We start from the raw sequence: 18251 nt of genomic DNA, 5'->3' as shown, positions 1-18251 counted from the left end.
CACAGAACACCAACCTCCCTTCTATTGATTCCATTTATACCTCGGCAAGGCAAGCAGCATAATCAAGGATGAGTTGCACCCTGGCCAATACCTATTCTCCCCTCTCCCGACAGGCAAAAGATATAGAAGTGTGAAACCACACACCACCAGATCCTAGCTGTTATCAGGCAACTGTATCATTACCACAACCAGAGAGCAATGCAGTCTGAAGAAGGGTTTCGGCCCGAAACGTTGCCTATTTCCTTCGCTCCATAGATGCTGCTGCACCCGCTGAGTTTCTCCAGCTTTTCTGTGTAACCAGCAATGCTGAACTACTATCTTCCTCTTTGATGTCGCTCGGACTATCCTTGACCAGACTTTGCTGGCTTTTCCTAGCACTAAACGTTATTCCCTAATCATGTATCTATACACTGTAAATGGATTGATTGTAATCATGTATTGCCTTTCTGCCAACTGGTTAACATCCAACAAAAAGCTTTTCACTGCACCCCCAGTACACAAGAATAAAATCAAGTGGACTGAACAAAGGATTACATGTTCTGGAAGAGACTTCAGAGGATCAACTGGTATATGAATATATTATATGTACATAAGCCTTATGGATAAAGAATGTAATTATTATTATTAGTGTATAAGACTTCAGCACCATGTATTGGGATGCCTTGCAGTTAGCTCTTAATAAAGACCATATATTTGCTTTATGTCTCTTGGTGTCCTGTATATGTTCGCATGGTCAAACCTTACCAATGTTCCCAGCATATCCACCCTGAAATAGATTACAATTGGCAACAAGACTGTGATTCAATTCCAATGTGGATCTGGAGATTGGGGCAAAGTGATTCCTAGTAATTGGGTAATTCAGCATTTACTATTTCAAAGATAGACACAAATGCTGGAGTAACTCAGTGGGACAGGCAGTATCTCTGGGGAGGAGGAATGGGTGACGTTTTTTGGTCGAGACCCTTCTTCAGAATATTTCAGACTATATCAAAGGCAGATAAAATAACAGTGATCACAGAATAACTTTCATTTATCTGCCTTAACTCAACCATATTGCAAATTACCTCAGGCTTCCTCTAAATCTGAGTTACCTTTTAACCTATCTCAAATGATATTGTCCCCTCTAATTATCATTGATTCTTCACATAATGTATTATATCTTGTGATAATTGGCTTGTCATCAAATAATTGCTTATGTTAGTTCATGTTGCATTCAAATCAGGATACATTTGTCATGTTGTTCTTATCTTTGATCCTCTCATTTATTTCAGAAACAAGTTCATTATTCTTTGCTGCATTACCAACCATGACCAACCCTGTTTTCTCACTTGTCAATATTGATAAATTAAACTAAATGAAGTACAATTAAGTATAATTGTAAAATGTAAGTCACTTCACCTGCGCAGGAAACAGGGCAAAACAATGAAAATGTGACTTTCGGTATTATCCAACATAGGCTACATACCTATTAAGGGATTAGCTCATGGGGGAGAAATATTTAATTGCAGGCATTGACCACAGGGTAAAGATGGGACAATCCATCCTCAGGCTTAATGTGCATGGGTTTACATGTTTCACAAGCCCAAGAAGGAATAGGTATGCATTAAGTGATGACTCCCAGTTTTCACATAATTTACGATAGAATTTGCAGAAGCACATTGGGTTTTAGTTTAGTTTAGTTTAGGTTAGAGGTACTTTCAATCCTACTAGGAAGTCTGTGATCCCAACTCACAAACTTTACAATTAGTATACAGTGCAACTGGCTCACCGATGGATGTCTGAAATCTTTTTTTTTTAGTTTCACTTTGATTAGTTGAGGTCAAGGAAAGCGCGTTCACGGTGCGGCTCTGTTTCCACCAATCTTTCCACCGCCATGCACAAGAAGCACAAGAAGCGACAAGACATCCACCATTGTATGCAGATGCCGAGAGGTGTGTTCAGCTCTGGTTGAACAACTTCTAATCTTGTGTGTGGACTCGTTAAGAAGAAGACTTAGTTTTGTTTGGGGATACAGGGCAGAACCAGGCCCTTTGGCCCACTGAGTCTGCACCAAACAGCGAACCCCGCACACAAGCAATATCTTACACACACACTGGGGACAATTTACAATTTTACCAAAGCCTAATAACCTATAAACCTGTATGTCTTTGGAATGTGGGAGGAAACCGGAGCACCCGGAGAAAACCCACGTGGTCACAGTGGTAATCTATAAACTCCGTTCAGACAGCACCCGTCGTCAGGATTGAACCCGGGTGTATCTGGCGGTGTAAGGCAGCAACTCTATCCGCTGCGCCACTGTGCCACATTTTTAACGTGGAGCAGAAATCGCAGCCTATTGTTCATTTGTGTTGCTTTTGTGAGTATGCAGTTAGAAAAAAGATTGTGATAAAAGTTTTTCCAGGCATGAAAATTCTAATTGCACAGATGGAGTCTGTGGGCCTATGCCAGATCCTAAGGGAGCAGTCCCATTATTCCCACTCACCCTTCCCCATTTTCCTATACCTCTGCAATTCTTCTCTCTCACACATGCACATCAGCTTCCCTTTGGTTCTCATTTTGCCTCGCACCTACAATGTACCAAGAAGTATCATCAGGAAGGCTGATTCATTGGAGGTGGTCTTGAATGGGAGCATCTTGGAGAATACAGCCCACCCCTCCTTGACACACTGGCCAACCTGAGGAGCACCTTCAGCAACAGACTGAGATCACCAAGATGCAGTACAGAATGCAAACGGAGATCCTTTTTTCCTTGTGGCTATCAAACTGGACAACCCCTACCCCTTCTGTCGTGGGGTAGATGGACTCCTCTCCTCCCCCCCTCCCCCCACCCCAATCTTTTGCACATCCTCTATCCTTGACTTTCCATTCGTCATTTTAATTTTGTGTTTCATTTATCTTGTTGTGTTTTATAACTGTTGGCAGACCAATTTCCCTCTTGGGATAAATAAAGTTCTATCGTATTGTATGGTATCGTAATTTATAGTGATAAATAACTTACTCGCTCATGTTTGGGAAGTAGATTATGAAAGATTGTGAAAATTCAAATGGGCACCATGCAAGTTCAGGAATGAGTCCAGATCCCAGGAGATATGAAGCAGCAACACCAGCTGTTATGCCACCATGCTGTACCATTTTTTCTTTGTTATTTGGAACTGCCATAAACCAGTTTCCATGGAATCCACAACATATGAAACATATAAGGATGATTCAGTTCCTTAATTACTGTAAGGTTTAACTTTATTATTGTCACCTATACCGAGGTATAGTGTAAACATTTGTTTTGCATGCTATCCAAACAGATCAGATATACATAGATACCATCAGTTCATACTCCAGCACGATAGATAGAGCAAATGGGAAGATATAGAGTGCAGAATATATTTCTCAACATTGTAGTGCATGAGTTCCTCAGACAAAGGCCAATGTCATCAATTGGATACGTGAATTGAGCATTTCAGGGAGGACTATTCAGAAGCTTGATAACGGAGGGAAGAAATGAACAAAGTTTGTAACAGTTACTACAGTAGTAATGCTTTAAATGAGATGACCATGCAGTTCTGGCGCAGAAGTGCTAACAAAATACACATAAACGTAAGAAACAGAAATAGAAACTGAAATATCTTGTTTATTAGCTTTTGCCTGCACTATAAAATATCTTGGGCATTTTATTACAGAATAAATGATAGTTGATGAGGATATTTATAGGCAACGACGTATGCTGTATGTACAGGCGAATATTCTCTTGCGTAAATTTAGTGCGTGTACAGACGTGTTGAAGATGTCTCTGTTTAGAGCATATTGCACACCACTCTATACTGCGCACCTGCCTTCAAAGTACGGAAAGCCAAATTTGCAGAGACTAAAGGTGGCCCATAATGATGCCATGAGAACACTGCTAGGTGATAAAATGTAATTATCGTGGCCTTGTCAAACATAAGGTTTAGCACTACACGCTACGAATCCCACGTGGAGACACTGGTATCGCTGTCTCGTTGTAGGACTTTGATCTTTCTTTTTTATTCTGGATTTTAAATCATGTACTGTGTTTTTTGTATATAATTTATGATGCTTTTTTAAGTGATATACTAAGATTTTATGTATTATATGGTGTTTTTATATGCAATGTATTTTATGTAATGTTGTTCCTTGTCTGGACCTTGAGTCTGAAATAAAGGTATAATAATAATAATAATAATAATAATAATAATAATAATAAATCATAGCTGATCTTTTCCTTCAGCACTTCTTTCCTGTACTATTCCCTTGATTTTCTGATATATAAAGCTCAGATATACAGAGATACAATCAGTTTAAACTCGTACAATAGATAGATTAAAGGGCAAGATCCAGACTGCAGAAAATAGTTCCCAACATTGTAATGCATTGTAGAGCATCAGCATCAATGGGCAGCATGGTGGCACAGTGGTAGAGTCGCTGCCTTACTGCGCCAGAGACTCGGGTTCAATCCGGACTACGAGTGCTGTATGCACGGAGTTTGTGCGTTCGCCCGGTAACCTGCATGGGTTTTCTCTGGGTGCTCTGGTTTCCTCCCACACACGCATACAGGTTTGTAGGTTATTTGGCTTGGTATAATTGTCAATTGTCCCTAATGTGTGTAGGATGGTGTTAGTGTGGATGAATTGCTGGTCAAAGGGTCAAAGGTTCTGTGCTGTACCTCTAAAACTGAAGAACTAAAACTAAAATTAAAACTATCTATCAATTTCTGTACTAAGTATATCCAGTGACTGAAATTTCACAGCCCTGTCAGGTAGAGAGTTCCAATTTTTTGTTGAGAAACAAAATTTTCATGGGTCTGTCCTGAATGACTGATCTCATATTTTAAGTTGGAGGCCCTTGGTTCTGGACACCCTATTAAAAGCCTGCATCTGGCATGCCAAGTTCAATAAGATCACCTAAGATAGATACAAAAGGCTGGAGTAACGCAATGGGTCAGGCAGCATCTCTGGAGAAAAGGAAAAGGTGACTTTTTGGGTCGACATCCTTCTTCAGACTGAGAGTCAGGGGAAAGGGAAGCGTGAGATATAGATGGTGATACAGAAAGATATAGAACAAATAAATGAAAGATATGCAAAAAAGTAATGATGATCAAGGAAAGATGGAGCCCACAATGGTCCATTGTTGGCTGGGTGATAACGATTTATGCAAACAATGAAACTCTACAGGATGACAGTAAAACTAGTACGACGACTAAGGTGGGGGAAGGATGGAGAGAGAGATGATGCAAGGGTTTCTTGAAGTTAGACAAATCAATAATCTTACTGCTGGGTTGTGATTATACTAAAGTCTTGATAGTCCAGGGTCCCTACCATCATCCACGCCCCTGGGTGGCAGTACAAATGGATGATTGCCATGAAAATGTTCCTGGGGCTTATGGATATCTTGACCAAAATGCACAGACAACTATTCACAAAAGGAAATAGGATTTTTCATGGAGAGCCTGAATCATGAAAATAACTTTGCATCACAAAATCTTTTAAGACTCGGCTAATTGCATTGTATTTTTGTGTAATTTGGCTAACTAATGTCACTTGATGGTCAAAGCCTCAAAACAAACAGGTGTCAAATTGTCACGCATGAAAAGGATCAAAAATAATGGGGGACCCCAAGGCCCATGAACTAATTGGTGGACTTTGGGAGGCAATTAGTTTATTTTGCAACTTTTTAAGGTATATAGACCCCAGTCAAATCTCCAGCAGAGCACACTTGCAACTAGAGAAGGTCCTGTGGCTGAAGAAGCAGAGGTTCCATTGTGAGGTGAGAACTGTATGGTTTCCTTACATCTATTGTAATCTAGTTCATGGTTTGATGATAATGTGCAAATTATTGAACTATTTTTGTGTTTTAACAAAGCAAAGAATATCTCTCTGATTTAGCAGAGCAGTGCCACCATAAATATTGATCAGTGTGATTTATGGGATTGGTATGAAAGGAAAGTAAAGTGGGATGATAGTGACTAAGCTAATAGAGTTGCTGCTTCACTCTTCCTGTTTCAATCCTCAACCTCCTGTGCTGAGTGTGTGGGGTTTGCACATTCTCCGTGACCTTGTGGGTGTCCTCCAGATTCCCTGTTTTGTTCCCGCAGCCTAGAGATGTGCAACTTAGTAGGTTCATTGGTCACGGTACAGTGTGAGTGGGAATATTGGGGGGGGGGGGGAGGGGATGGTCGATGGGAATAATAGAGGTGGCTTGCGAATAGAGTCATTGAGTTATACAGTGTGGAAACAGTCCCTTCGTCCCAACTTGCTCACACCGGCCAACATGTCCCAGCTGCACTCTACCTACATTTCTGCATTTGGCCCTTAACCCTCCAAACCTGTCCTATCCATGTAGCTGTCTAACTGTTTCTTAAACGTTGGGTAGTCCCTGTCTCAACTACCTCCTCTAGCAACGTGTTCAATACACCCACCACCCTTTGTGTGAAAAAGTTACCCTTCAGATTCCTATTAAATCTTTTCCCCTTTACTTTAAACCTATGTCCTCTGGTCCTCGATTCACCTAGTGAGCTGTGAGCTAGCATAGAACAGATGGGCTGAATGGTCTCTTTTCTCATCCAAAACAATTATGGAAACCAACACGGGTTACATACACAATGGAGCAGATGAATTAATGTAAAATAAATGGGTTTGTACTGTAACTGAAGCAGGTACATTTAAATACCAAGAACAATATGTGCAATAAAATTATTATTTTTATTTTCTTAATTCAGAATTATTTTCAAGACAGGTTCAGTAGAAGTGAATTGTATTCCTCCACAAATAAGTGAATAATAATCAGCGACAATCATCCTATTTTATAATTTGAAACAAGAGGCTAAAAAAACTTTCCAGCAGAAAGAATGTTTACCTTCCATGTGATATCTGCTAATCCATGTCCATTCAACCTGTGGTTGTCACCAAGATGAACAACTTTTGTTTAGAGGGAAGGTAGAACTCCTGAGGGTACTGTCCATTAAAAAAAAAATCAAAATAAACTTTATTCAAAGTATAAAATATATACAAAACAGGTACTGAGCAAATAAGTTCTTCCGACATTCTTAAAGACCATACATAGGGGCATTAACATCACATGCTGCCCCCCAGTGTCCAGCAGTGGAAGGACCTTAGACTGTGGCCCTCACCCACAGAGCCTTGGTGTTGGCTGCACCGAGCTTCAGTGCGCCCTCAGCACGTACTCCTGCAGTCTGGAGCGGGCCAGCCGGCAACATTCCCAGATGGCCATCTCGCTCTGCTGGGAGGTCATCAAAGATCGGACAGACCAAAGAGTGTCTTGAGACTTTCCACCAGCACTTGACCTCCATTTCTAAACATGTCCCTGGGAAAAGTCCGTAAATCAGGGAGTCCTCTGTTACGGAGCTGTGTGGGATGTACCATCACAGGCGCACTTGCATGGCTATGAATAATACCTCTAGCCTGCAACAAAGGTGGTGGAGGTGCTAACATGGAAACAGAGCCTTGTCACACTTCGTCAGAAGGACCCTTTGAAATATGGGGAGGAAGGTGAGTTTATAGACTTGCTCATTGCATCATTTAAATTTCATTTTTATTTCCTCCAGCTCTGCACAACAACTTCCTTCATTTCATCCATAACTATTTCCCCATGGACCTTTTCCTCTTTGTGGCATGCATTCTGGTAGGCGTGCCCCTAGGCCTGGCTGATCCACTCGTAGACGAGGAGTGGGATGTCTGGAAGCAGAGTTATGGAAAGATCTACTCTAACACGGTAATAAATTCAGGCTGACCACTCTGATGAAACACTGAAGGGAGCATTGCATTTTTACAGTAGTTGGGAGCTCTCTGTCCATCTGCCTGCTAATGTTGTTTAGGTGCATGTGACAAAATCCCACTGCACCATTTTAAGAGCAGCATTTCCATGGCAATTAAAGTCATTTAACACCAAGTAACGGTGGCTATTAGCCACTTCTAAAGTCAAATGCGTAAGGCTCAAAATATAGTAATGCGAGCAAAGCAACTAGTTGTCATGGGAATGATCTGGTACGACACAAAAAGGTGGAGTAACACAGCTGGGTCAGATAGCATCTCTGGAGAAAAGGAATAGCTGACATTTTGGGTCGAGACTCTTCTTCAGACCTGACCCGACCCGAAACGTCACCCATCTCTTCTCTCTGGAGATGCTGCCTGAGCTGCTGAGTTACTCCAGCTTTTTGTGTCTATCTTTGGTTAAAGCCAGCAGCTGCCGTTCCTTCTTACACATAATGATCTGGTGTGACCTGGTGAGGCATCAGAGATCTCCACCATCCATCCCGCTGATGCTTGAAGGATTGGAGAGGTCGGAGAGACCTCCTAGTCAACCGGTCAATGGAACATTTGAATAGCACTAGTCATTCATGCATTATATATGTAAATCCAGCTGTTCATAACATAATGTTCTAGGAGCAGAGTAAGGCCATTCGGCCCATCATCTACTCCATTATTCAAACATGGCTGATCTATCTTTCCCTCTCAACACCATTCTCCTGCCTTTGCCCCCAAACCCGTGGCACCCTTACTGATCAATAATCTGTCAATCTTTGCCTTGGAAATATCCATTGACTTGGCCTCCACAGATTCACCACCCTCTGACTAAGGAAATTCCTTGTCATCTCCCTTCTAAAGGTACATCCTTTCATTGTGAAGCTATGGCATCTGGTCCTAGGCTCTCCCACTAGTTGAAACTTCCTCCCCACATTCACTCTATCCAGGCCTTTCACTGTTCGATAAGTTTTAATGAGGTACCCCCTCATCCTTCTAAACTCCAGCGAATGCAGGCCCATGCCTGCAAACGCTCATCGTGTGATAACTCAATCATCCCTGGGATCATTCTCATAAACCTCTTCTGGACCCTCCCCAATGCCAGCACATCCTTCCTCAGATATGGGGCTCAAAACTGTTCACAATACTCTAAATGTGGTCTGCCCAGTGCTTTATAAATCCTCAGTATTGCATCCCTGTTTTTGTATTGTATCCCTCTCAAAATATGTTGCTTAACCTGCTGTGATCTTTTTTAGCAAGGAGGATTATAATATATCTAATATATATGCAAAAAAATACAGTGAACAATTATGTAAGCGCCGTTTCGGATCGAGACCCTTCTGAAGAACGGTCTCGACCCGAAACGTCGCCTATTTCCTTCGCTCCATAGAGGCTGCCTCACCTGCTGAGTTTCTCCAGCATTTTTGTCTACCTTCGATTTTCCAGCATCTGCAGTTCCTTCTTAAACAGTTATGTAAGCGTATTCATTTGCTATTTTCTGAAACCAGTCTATAAAACAAAGCTTTATTGACTGTACATTAACCTTACCTCAATGTGCCTTGTGTAGGAAGAAGATCAAGCTAGGCGAGGAGTGTGGCTGGAAAATCTGTGGCACATTCAAGCTCACAATGTTCTGTATAGTCAAGGAAATTCTTCTTATAAAATGGCCATGAATCAGTTTGGTGATCTGGTGAGTGTATATGTGTACCTGGACTTCTTGTTTTGATGCTAATTAAGATTATTTCCTATATCTTGGTCACTTGTAATGTACCAAATGTAAGATGCACTAAATACAGTGCCTCCACTGTTCAACTGCTTGCTGTGTATATATTTGGAGTCTGAAGAAGGAACCTGATTCCAAACCTTGACTATCCATTCTTTTGCAGATGCTGCCTGGCCTGTTGAGTTTATCCTCCACATTGATTTTTGCTGGAAAATTATTGATATTTCCTGCTAATTTAATTCTATTCTACTTTATTTATGCTGCTGCAACATGGTGATTTGAAGTTAATCATGAAAAAAATGCTTCTATTGTTTCTATTCCTCTCTGACTTGCTTTGAATATCTTGTGATTTTTTTTCCTCTTGATCGCAGCTATCAAGAGTTTGATTCTATTTCCAGTGGCATTTTCCCTTTCTATCCAATGCACATCCAGGAAGATCCATCCATCTCGTTCTTTGTTCACTTCCATAAAAAATATGTCTTCCAGTTATGAAATTAATGGAACGATGGGAATGACCCTTGCATAAACAAATTCACTTTGTGTTTATATTTGGAGAAATAGCCTTGCAGTAATAATTAAACAATCATTTCTTCCAGACATCTTTGGAGTTTAATCAGTTGTACACTGATAAGAAAATATATGAATTTTCAAATCTCACCATTGAGGGATTATTTGATGTTGGATTGGAAGAATCTGATGAAGTTGGTGAACTTGGTGCTTTTCCCAGAAAAATTGACTGGCGTCAAGATAGGTTGGTCAGAAAAGTAAAGCATCAGGTACTTACTTCTTCTCACCATGTCTGTTTCATGATTTTGTGCAAAACAATAGTTGCATTGGTAGACACAAATGCTCGAGAAACTCAGCGGGTGAGGCAGCATCTATGGAGCGAAGGAATAGGTGACTTTTTGGGTCCAGACCCTTCCTCAGGCTGAAGAAGGATCTCGACCCGAAACGTCACCTATTCCTTCGCTTCATAGATGCTGCCTCACCTGCTGAGTTTCTCCAGTATTTTTGTCTACCTTCGATTTTTCCAGCATCTGCAGTTCTTTCTTAAACAATCATTGCAGTGGAGTCAGTAGAAAATGAATGAATGAATGAATACTTTATTGTCAACCCCTAACCCCAGGTCCTCCTTTGTTCCTTCCTTTGTTGGAACTATAGTATAATTTCTGTTGAATATTTTGGGGCGGCATGGTGGCACAGCAGTAGTGTTGCTGCCTTACAGCGCCAGAGACCCAGGTTCGATTCTGACTAAGGGTTGTTACTGTACCAAATTTGTACGTTCTCCCCAGGACCTGCGTGGGTTTTCTCTGGGTACTCCGGTTTCCTCCCACACTCCAAAGACGTACAGGTTTTTAGCTTAACTGGCTTCAGTAAAATTGTTAATTGTCCCCAGTGTGTGTAGGATAGTGTTACTGTGCGGGGATCGCTGGTCGGCGCAGACTCGGTGGGCCTAAGGGCCTGAACCCACATTGTATATCTCTAAACTCTAAATTTTGGCTCTGAGAATTCTGGTAGACATGCATGACTCATGATGTCTATGGTCAGCCAGTGTTTATTTATAGATCAATCCATATACTGTAAATTCATAGAAGAGGATGGAGTCGAGGAAACAATTTTCCCTAACCAGTAGGTTCTGGTGGTGCGAAGGATAATGTGCAATTGGGTGAAAAATGTAAATCCAAATTTATTGCCAAGCTATTTATTTTTGTTTGGGGATACTGTAGAAATCCAGTTGCATAAATTTGGGGTCATTAGAACCTCCCAATGCCCATGTTTGGATCTAACATTTTAAATATCTGAAAATATTGAAGCAGCGTCAGGGAAAATAAAATATACTAAAGCTGTATAACATTGTGAGCAGAATAGATCGGGTAGATGTTCAGAGTCCATGGCCCAGAATAGGGGAATCAAGAACCAGAGGACTTGGGTTTAAGGTGAAGGGGGGAAAAGATTTAAAAGGAATTTGAGGCGTAACATTTTTACACAAAGGGTGGTGGGTGTATGAAACAAACTGCCAGAGGAGGTAGTTGAGGCAGGGACTATTGCAAAGTTTAAGAAACAATTAGACAGGTAGATGGATAGGACAGGTTTAGAGGGACATGGGCCAAACGCAGGCAGATGGTACTAGAGTAGATGGGACGTTGTCCACTTGGACCAGTTTGTGCTATTCATGTTCAATTAAGGTAATAAAGTATGAGGAAAATGCTTCATCCTTTTGGCAATTGCTAAGTCACCTGTTTTTTTCTCTCAGGGGCGGTGTAGTTCCTGCTATGCATTTTCTGCTATTGGGGCTCTGGAAGGACAACTGGCCAAGAAGAAACATCAATACATGGAACTGAGTGAACAAAATATTATTGACTGTTCAGATGAATTTAAGAACTATGGCTGCAGGGGTGGCTTGCCATATCGTGCCTTTAAATACATGCGTGATTATGGCATTCAGTCCAGTACATCATACCCATACCGAGGAAAGGTACAGTCAAAGTCTTACTTTCCCCTCTTCATGCAGTTGAATGTCGGTGATACTATCATCTCAGTTTTTAAATTCTTGTTATAAATTTAACAAATGTTTTTTTCAAAGCGGGTGATTCTCATGTCAAATTATAAACAGAAGTACGTTTGGAAGTGTGGAATTGTGATGTCCTTTATTCCCACAGTGTGTTGAGAACTAGGACAAGTTTTCCACAGTTCTTCACTATCACTGAATGATAACAGAATTATAATACCTTTCATTCAATGCTAATTCTTTGAACATAATCCACTGCATTCCTTACAATGAAGATGCTTCCAGCATGTTGCTGAGCAGAGTTTTTACTTCCCTGTACGATGGGACTAATTGTTAGAAGCCATCAGCAACATATATATATATTTTTTGCCTAATGGGATATGAAAGTTGTCAAAATAGTTGTCATTGAAATTATTATTTGTCGTATGTTAAACATACTTTTCTTTGTTTCAATTACAGAGAAATGATAAATGCTTATTCAATAGTTCTCAGAGTGTCATCAAAATTAAAGGATTTAAAAGGTTTAAGAACAATAAAGACAAACAATTGGCTCGTATGGTTGCAAGAGTTGGACCAATTTCTGTTCTCATTCATTCTTCGCATAGTTCCTGGAGGTTTTATAAGTCAGGTAAAGAAACTCCAGATCTTATAGTCTGTTACGGCGGTTCAGCTCCCATTGCCCTATTATTCTACACAAGGCATGTAGGAGAAAGATTGGGGATGTAACACATTTTCACAATCTCAATTTTCCTGTATAACATTGACTGCTCAATTAAACGTCTTGTAACCATCTTCCTCTCTCTCATCCCTTGGAATCCTTCAGTTCTTGAAAGTCACTGAAAGTTTCCCCCTTTGACAACACACCCTCAGTCTTCTGTTTACAAGGGGCCAAAATATAAGATAATAGGAGCAAGAATGGCTCCCTTGGCCTCTCAAGCCTGCCCAATCATTCAATATCATCATGGTTGATCTTAACTCCTCTTCTTCGCCAGTTCCCCATAACCCACAATTCTTCAATCTTTAAAATATTTGGCTCTCTGTCCATTATATTGCTTTCATCACCCTCTGAGGCAGAGAATTTCATAGATCCACTCTCCAATGAGGGAAAAAAACATCTTTGCAGCTCAGTTTTTAAATTCTGTCCCTTGCAATGTAACACGTTCCTTTTGTTTATGACACTCCCACTCGTGCAAACATCTACTCTTGGATGTTTGAACAAGGTCATCCCCCTCAATTTGAACTCCAAGATGACATTCTCAAATGTTCAATGTTTCCTTGATAGAACAACTCTCCCACCCCATAAATTAGGCTGGTGAATCCTCCTTGGACTACTTCCAATGGAACCATTTAGATAAGGGAGCCAAAACTGTGCAAGTCCTCACTAACACCCTCTACAACTGTTACAAAATGTCAATATCTTGAAATTCCAACCCTTTTGCATTATTGGCAAAAATACCTCTGGTGTCTTAACTGCTTCTTGGACCTTTAGTTAAGTTTAGAGATACAGCGCAGAAACAGGGCCTTTGCCCCACTGAGTCTGCACCGACTGACGATCCCCGCATATTAATATTATCCTACACACACCAGGACCGATTTTACATTTATACTAAGCCAAATAACCTGTACGTCTTTGGAGTTTGGGAGGAATCCGAAGATCTCAGAGGAAACCCGTGCAGTCACGGGGGGAGAACGTACAAACTCCGTACAGACAGCACCCGTTGTTAGGATCGAACCTGGGTCTCTGGAGCTGTAAGCCATGTAAGGCAGCAACTCTACTGCTGCGCCACCATGCCGCCTGACCTGACAGATAACATTTTCTGATTTGTGCACTAAAACACCTTGATTCTTCTGAAAGTCACGAATTTGCATTCGCTCTCCATTTGGATAATAATTAGAACTTATATCTCTCTTACTGAAGGGCATTGACATCACACTTCTTCACACCACTGATCCAAGAACATTATCACAGACGATACAATATCTTGTGCTCTGTTTTTATAATTTTTTTATTGTAATTTGTGATGTGTGTTTGGAATCGTCTGTATCCACAACACCTTTGACTGTCTTTCAGGTGTCTACGACAACAGTAACTGCAAGCAAAAGCTTATTAACCATTCAGTGCTCTTGATCGGGTATGTGGATAGACGCTCAAAAAGCTACTGGATTATTAAAAACAGGTAAATAATATCGGCAGTTTATCAGTTAGGATGGAAATATTTTATATCCTGGATATTATATAAGAGTCTGAAGTAGGGTCTCAACCTGAAATGCCATCTATTATTTTTCTCCAGAGATGGTGTCTGACCCACTGAGTTACTCTAACTTTTATCTGTCCAGCTACTTTTTTATATAAGAATGATGTTGGTAGCAAGTGCTTGGCATTAGTTCATCCAATTAGGACAGGATTAAAGTGTAGAGACTCGAAATTGTTGAAATTGGGGTTGAATGCTGCAATGCAGATGAAGGAACAAAATATAACTTTGAATGTAGACTACTTTGCCCCTCTATTTCCCAGAGCAGCTTTAACGACAAAAAGGAGTGTGTGTTCCGGCTCCAGGCATTTTAAACTCTCCAACAAAATGTCTGATCTGGCAAATATCATTCATCTCACTTGATTTCTCCTTACATGGAGCCACCTCCCCTTGCTTTGGCTCATTATAATGTGATCTGGTCCTCTAGCTGTCCTAGGCCAACCTCACCTCCATGTCTGAGGATTGTCCTGCCCAACTGCCAATTGAAGATTTCACCTTGAATAGATTTCACCTGTTCTGTCTTTACCTGACACGAGAGCTCACTGCATTGTCTGATTAGATGAATCCTTGGTTTTGCCCTTTGAAGGTCATAGAGTCATGGAGCACTGAACCATTGGCGCAACTTGTCCATGCCGACCATCCCCATCCAGGCTGGTTCCATTTGCCTGCTTTGCTCATATCTCGCTAAACTTTTCCTATCCATGTACCTGTCCACATGTCTGTTAAATGTTATGATAATAACATAACTGACTCAACAATCTCCTCTGGAAACTCATTCCATATATCCACCACAGTCTGTGAAAAAGTTTCCCCTCAGGTTCTTGTTAAATATTGCCCCTCTCATCTTCAACCTATGTCTTCTGGTTCTTAATTCCCTACCCTAATGACTGTGCATTCACCCTATCTATTCCCCTCATGATCTATACTCCTATATAAGATCACCACTCAGCTTCTTGTGCTTCAAGGAGAAAAGCTCTAGCCTGTCCAACCTCTCCCTGTAGCTTGGGCCCCTGAGTCCTGGCAAAATCTTCTCTGCACGCTTTCTAGCTGAATAACATCCTTTCAGTAGTGCAGTGACCAGTACTGAACACAGTAGTCCAATTGTAATCTCATCAATGTCTTGGGGTGGCATGGCGGTGCAGCGGTAGAGCTGCTACCTTACAGCGCCAGAGACCCGGATTCAATCCTGACTATTGGTGCAGTTTGTACGGAGTTTGTACATTCTCCCCGTGACTGCATGGGTTTTCCCTGGGAGCTCCGGTTTCCTCTCAGACTCCAGATGTACTGGGTTAATTTGGCCGCAATAAAAATTGTAAATTGCCCCTGGTCTGTACGATAGTGTTAGTGCACGCAGATTGCTGGTCGGCGCGGATTCAGTGGGCCAAAGGGTCTGTTTCTGTGCTGTATCTCTTAACTAAACTAAACTAAACTGTAATATAACATCCCAACTTATATCATCAATACATTGACTGATGAAGGCCAATGATGACAAATATCCTTCTTTACCACCCTATTTATGCGATGCCACTTTAATTGAACTATGTACCTGTTCTCCGAGATCCCTCTGCTCTACAATACTCCCCAAGGCATTGCCATTCAATATGGTTTGACTTCCCAAATCCAACACCTCATACCTATCTGCATTAAATTCTATTAGCCATTCCTCAGCCGAATTGCCCAGCTGATCAAGATCCTGCTGTAAGTTTAGATAGGTGCCTTCACTGTGAATTGAACAAACAGTCCTTAGATTATCTGGTGGAAAATGCTCTGGGCTGAATTGAATCCTCTTAAAACTGATCTGTGCACAAAAATATGACATAACGTAATATATAACGAGCATGCACAGCAGGCCAAGCAGCATCCGTGGGCAGGGAAATAGAGTCAATGAAAGGCCATCATTAGGAAGAACCAACACTGTTTCCTGCTCCACAGAGGTTGAATACTACCAGCACCTACTCAATGATTTTATATTTGCAGTATTGGCAATATTATGCTCCACCGCTTTTCAAATTCCACTGAATCTTCCAAATTATATATCTGTATATATCTGGACATTATACCAAATCTCCCAAATCTGAGGAAGGACATTATTGCCATAGAGGGAGTGCAGAGACGGTTCACCAGACTGATTCCTGGGATGTCAGGACTGTCTTATGAAGAAAGACTGGATAGACTTGGTTTATACTCTCTAGAATTTAGGAGATTGAGAGGGGATCTTATAGAAACTTACAAAATTCTTAAGGGGTTGGACAGGCTAGATGCAGGAAGATTGTTCCCGATGTTAGGGAAGTCCAGGACAAGGGGTCACAGCTTAAGGATAAGGGGGAAATCCTTTAAAAACCGAGATGAGAAGAACTTTTTTCACACAGAGAGTGGTGAATCTCTGGAACTCTCTGCCCCAGAGGGTAGTTGAGGCCAGTTCATTTGCTATATTTAAGAGGGAGTTAGATGTGGCCCTTGTGGCTAAGGGGATCAGGGGGTATGGAGAGAAGGCAGGTACGGGATACTGAGTTGGATGATCAGCCATGATCATATTGAATGGTGGTGCAGGCTTGAAGGGCCGAATGGCCTACTCCTGCACCTAATTTCTATGTTTCTATGTTTCTATGACATCCCCTGAAGTACAGCTGCCCAACCAATGTGTCAGCATCAACGTGCACAGTCCATTCAAGCTAAATTTAAAAAATATTGCATGTGTGACAGGAACAACTTGCAAAATTATGTATGGTCTTCACATTGAATGAGCGTTGACCTGATTCAAGCATTTATGACTGTTCTTTCTTTGCACAGCTGGGGAACTTCCTGGGGTGAGAATGGTTACATGCGAATAATTAAAGGCAAGAACATGTGTGGAATTAACTATTGCGCTGCGTATCCTGAAATCTGAAGATTTTAGACTTCAATGGCAAGGGTGATTATTTTAGATAGTACAGTGTCTTGCAACTCTTTTGTGAGAATCACATTGTTATACCCTTATGTAATAAAGATGAATTTGATCTGGGAAGCCAGGTGAACCCGACTCCATGAGGATCAATGCATATAGTTGTGCTGTTTATTTTTCAAATCCTTGTTCACTTTCACTTCTAATTTGTTTGTGTGCTTCTTGTGATTAATAAAGGAGACTGTGCATGAATCTGTTTCTTGCAGTTTATATTTCTTTGAGAGAATGAATTAATTGATTCAATAGAGCAGAGTCAAGAGTCGTCAAGAGAGTTTATTGTCAATTACAGACCAAAAAGGAGTTCAAAGGGTTTTTAGATGAGGAAACCACCATCATATATCCCGATGGACTCTTTCCCAATAATCAGTCACCTCCAAAAAAAATCTTCCTTCCTCTGCAATAATCCCCCCAGAGCAGATCTACCCCCCTCACCAATAATCCCACTCACGTCCATTTCCACTCTCTGGTCACTTTTCCAGGTTCTCCCAATCTCTCAAACTCTTGAGATCAAGGCTGCTGAACATTATCCCCTCCTCAGCCCACTATGATAGTGTTCTGGAGCCCCTGACACTGATCTTCTTTCTAGTCACCACCGCCAAACCTCTGGCTTCACAAAGTAATGGTAAAAGCATGGATGGATGAATTTCCAACCTAGATTGACTCATCCATTTCTTCAAAGGGCGGCACGGTGGCGCGGAAGTAGAATTGGTGCCTTACAGCGCCAGTGACTCAGGATTGATTCTGACTATGGGTGCTTGTCTGTACGGAGTTTGCACGTTCTCCCCGTGACCTTCGTGGGTTTTCTCCGAGATCTTCGGTTTCCTCCCACACCCCATAGACGTACAGGATTGTAGATTAATTGCCTTGGTATAAATATAAAATTGCCCCTAGTGTAGGATTGTGTTAATGTGCGGGGATCGCTGTTCAGTGCGGACTCAGTGGGCCGAAGGGCCAGTCTCCGCACTGTATATCTAAACTAAACTAAACGCCGAAGTCTGCGTAACTCCATCTCCGTGAATGCACATGTCATTTTTAGATATTTGTTTGCAGGAAGCAC

At 41.3% G+C, this 18251-nt stretch overlaps 1 protein-coding gene across 1 annotated transcript; it reads left to right on the top strand.

Moving 5' to 3' along the window:
• Window positions 1–7014: 7014 nt before the first annotated feature.
• On the top strand, window positions 7015–18027 carry LOC129711282 (procathepsin L-like). Its single transcript, XM_055658825.1, has 7 exons — window positions 7015–7740; window positions 9337–9459; window positions 10089–10268; window positions 11747–11968; window positions 12461–12629; window positions 14073–14178; window positions 17044–18027. Exons 1-7 carry the CDS (start codon window positions 7618–7620, stop codon window positions 17138–17140), a joined length of 1020 nt encoding a protein of 339 aa, XP_055514800.1. The 5' UTR covers window positions 7015–7617; the 3' UTR covers window positions 17141–18027.
• The last annotated feature ends 224 nt before the right edge of the window (window positions 18028–18251 follow it).

Source organism: Leucoraja erinacea, chromosome 29 (assembly GCF_028641065.1).
Source record: "Leucoraja erinacea ecotype New England chromosome 29, Leri_hhj_1, whole genome shotgun sequence".
Classification (NCBI taxonomy): Eukaryota; Metazoa; Chordata; class Chondrichthyes; order Rajiformes; family Rajidae; genus Leucoraja; species Leucoraja erinaceus.
Note: the sequence above shows the minus strand (reverse complement) of the source record. Positions and strands in the feature narration are given on the sequence as shown.

Bases quoted from the DNA above. Each gene is read 5' to 3' on its own strand.
- LOC129711282 (XM_055658825.1), top strand. From the start codon at position 7,618: ATGGACCTTTTCCTCTTTGTGGCATGCATTCTGGTAGGCGTGCCCCTA. The intron at 9,460-10,088 runs GTGAGTGTATAT...CATTTCTTCCAG, and splicing joins TGAATCAGTTTGGTGATCTG to ACATCTTTGGAGTTTAATCA. The intron at 11,969-12,460 runs GTACAGTCAAAG...TTTCAATTACAG, and splicing joins CATACCCATACCGAGGAAAG to AGAAATGATAAATGCTTATT.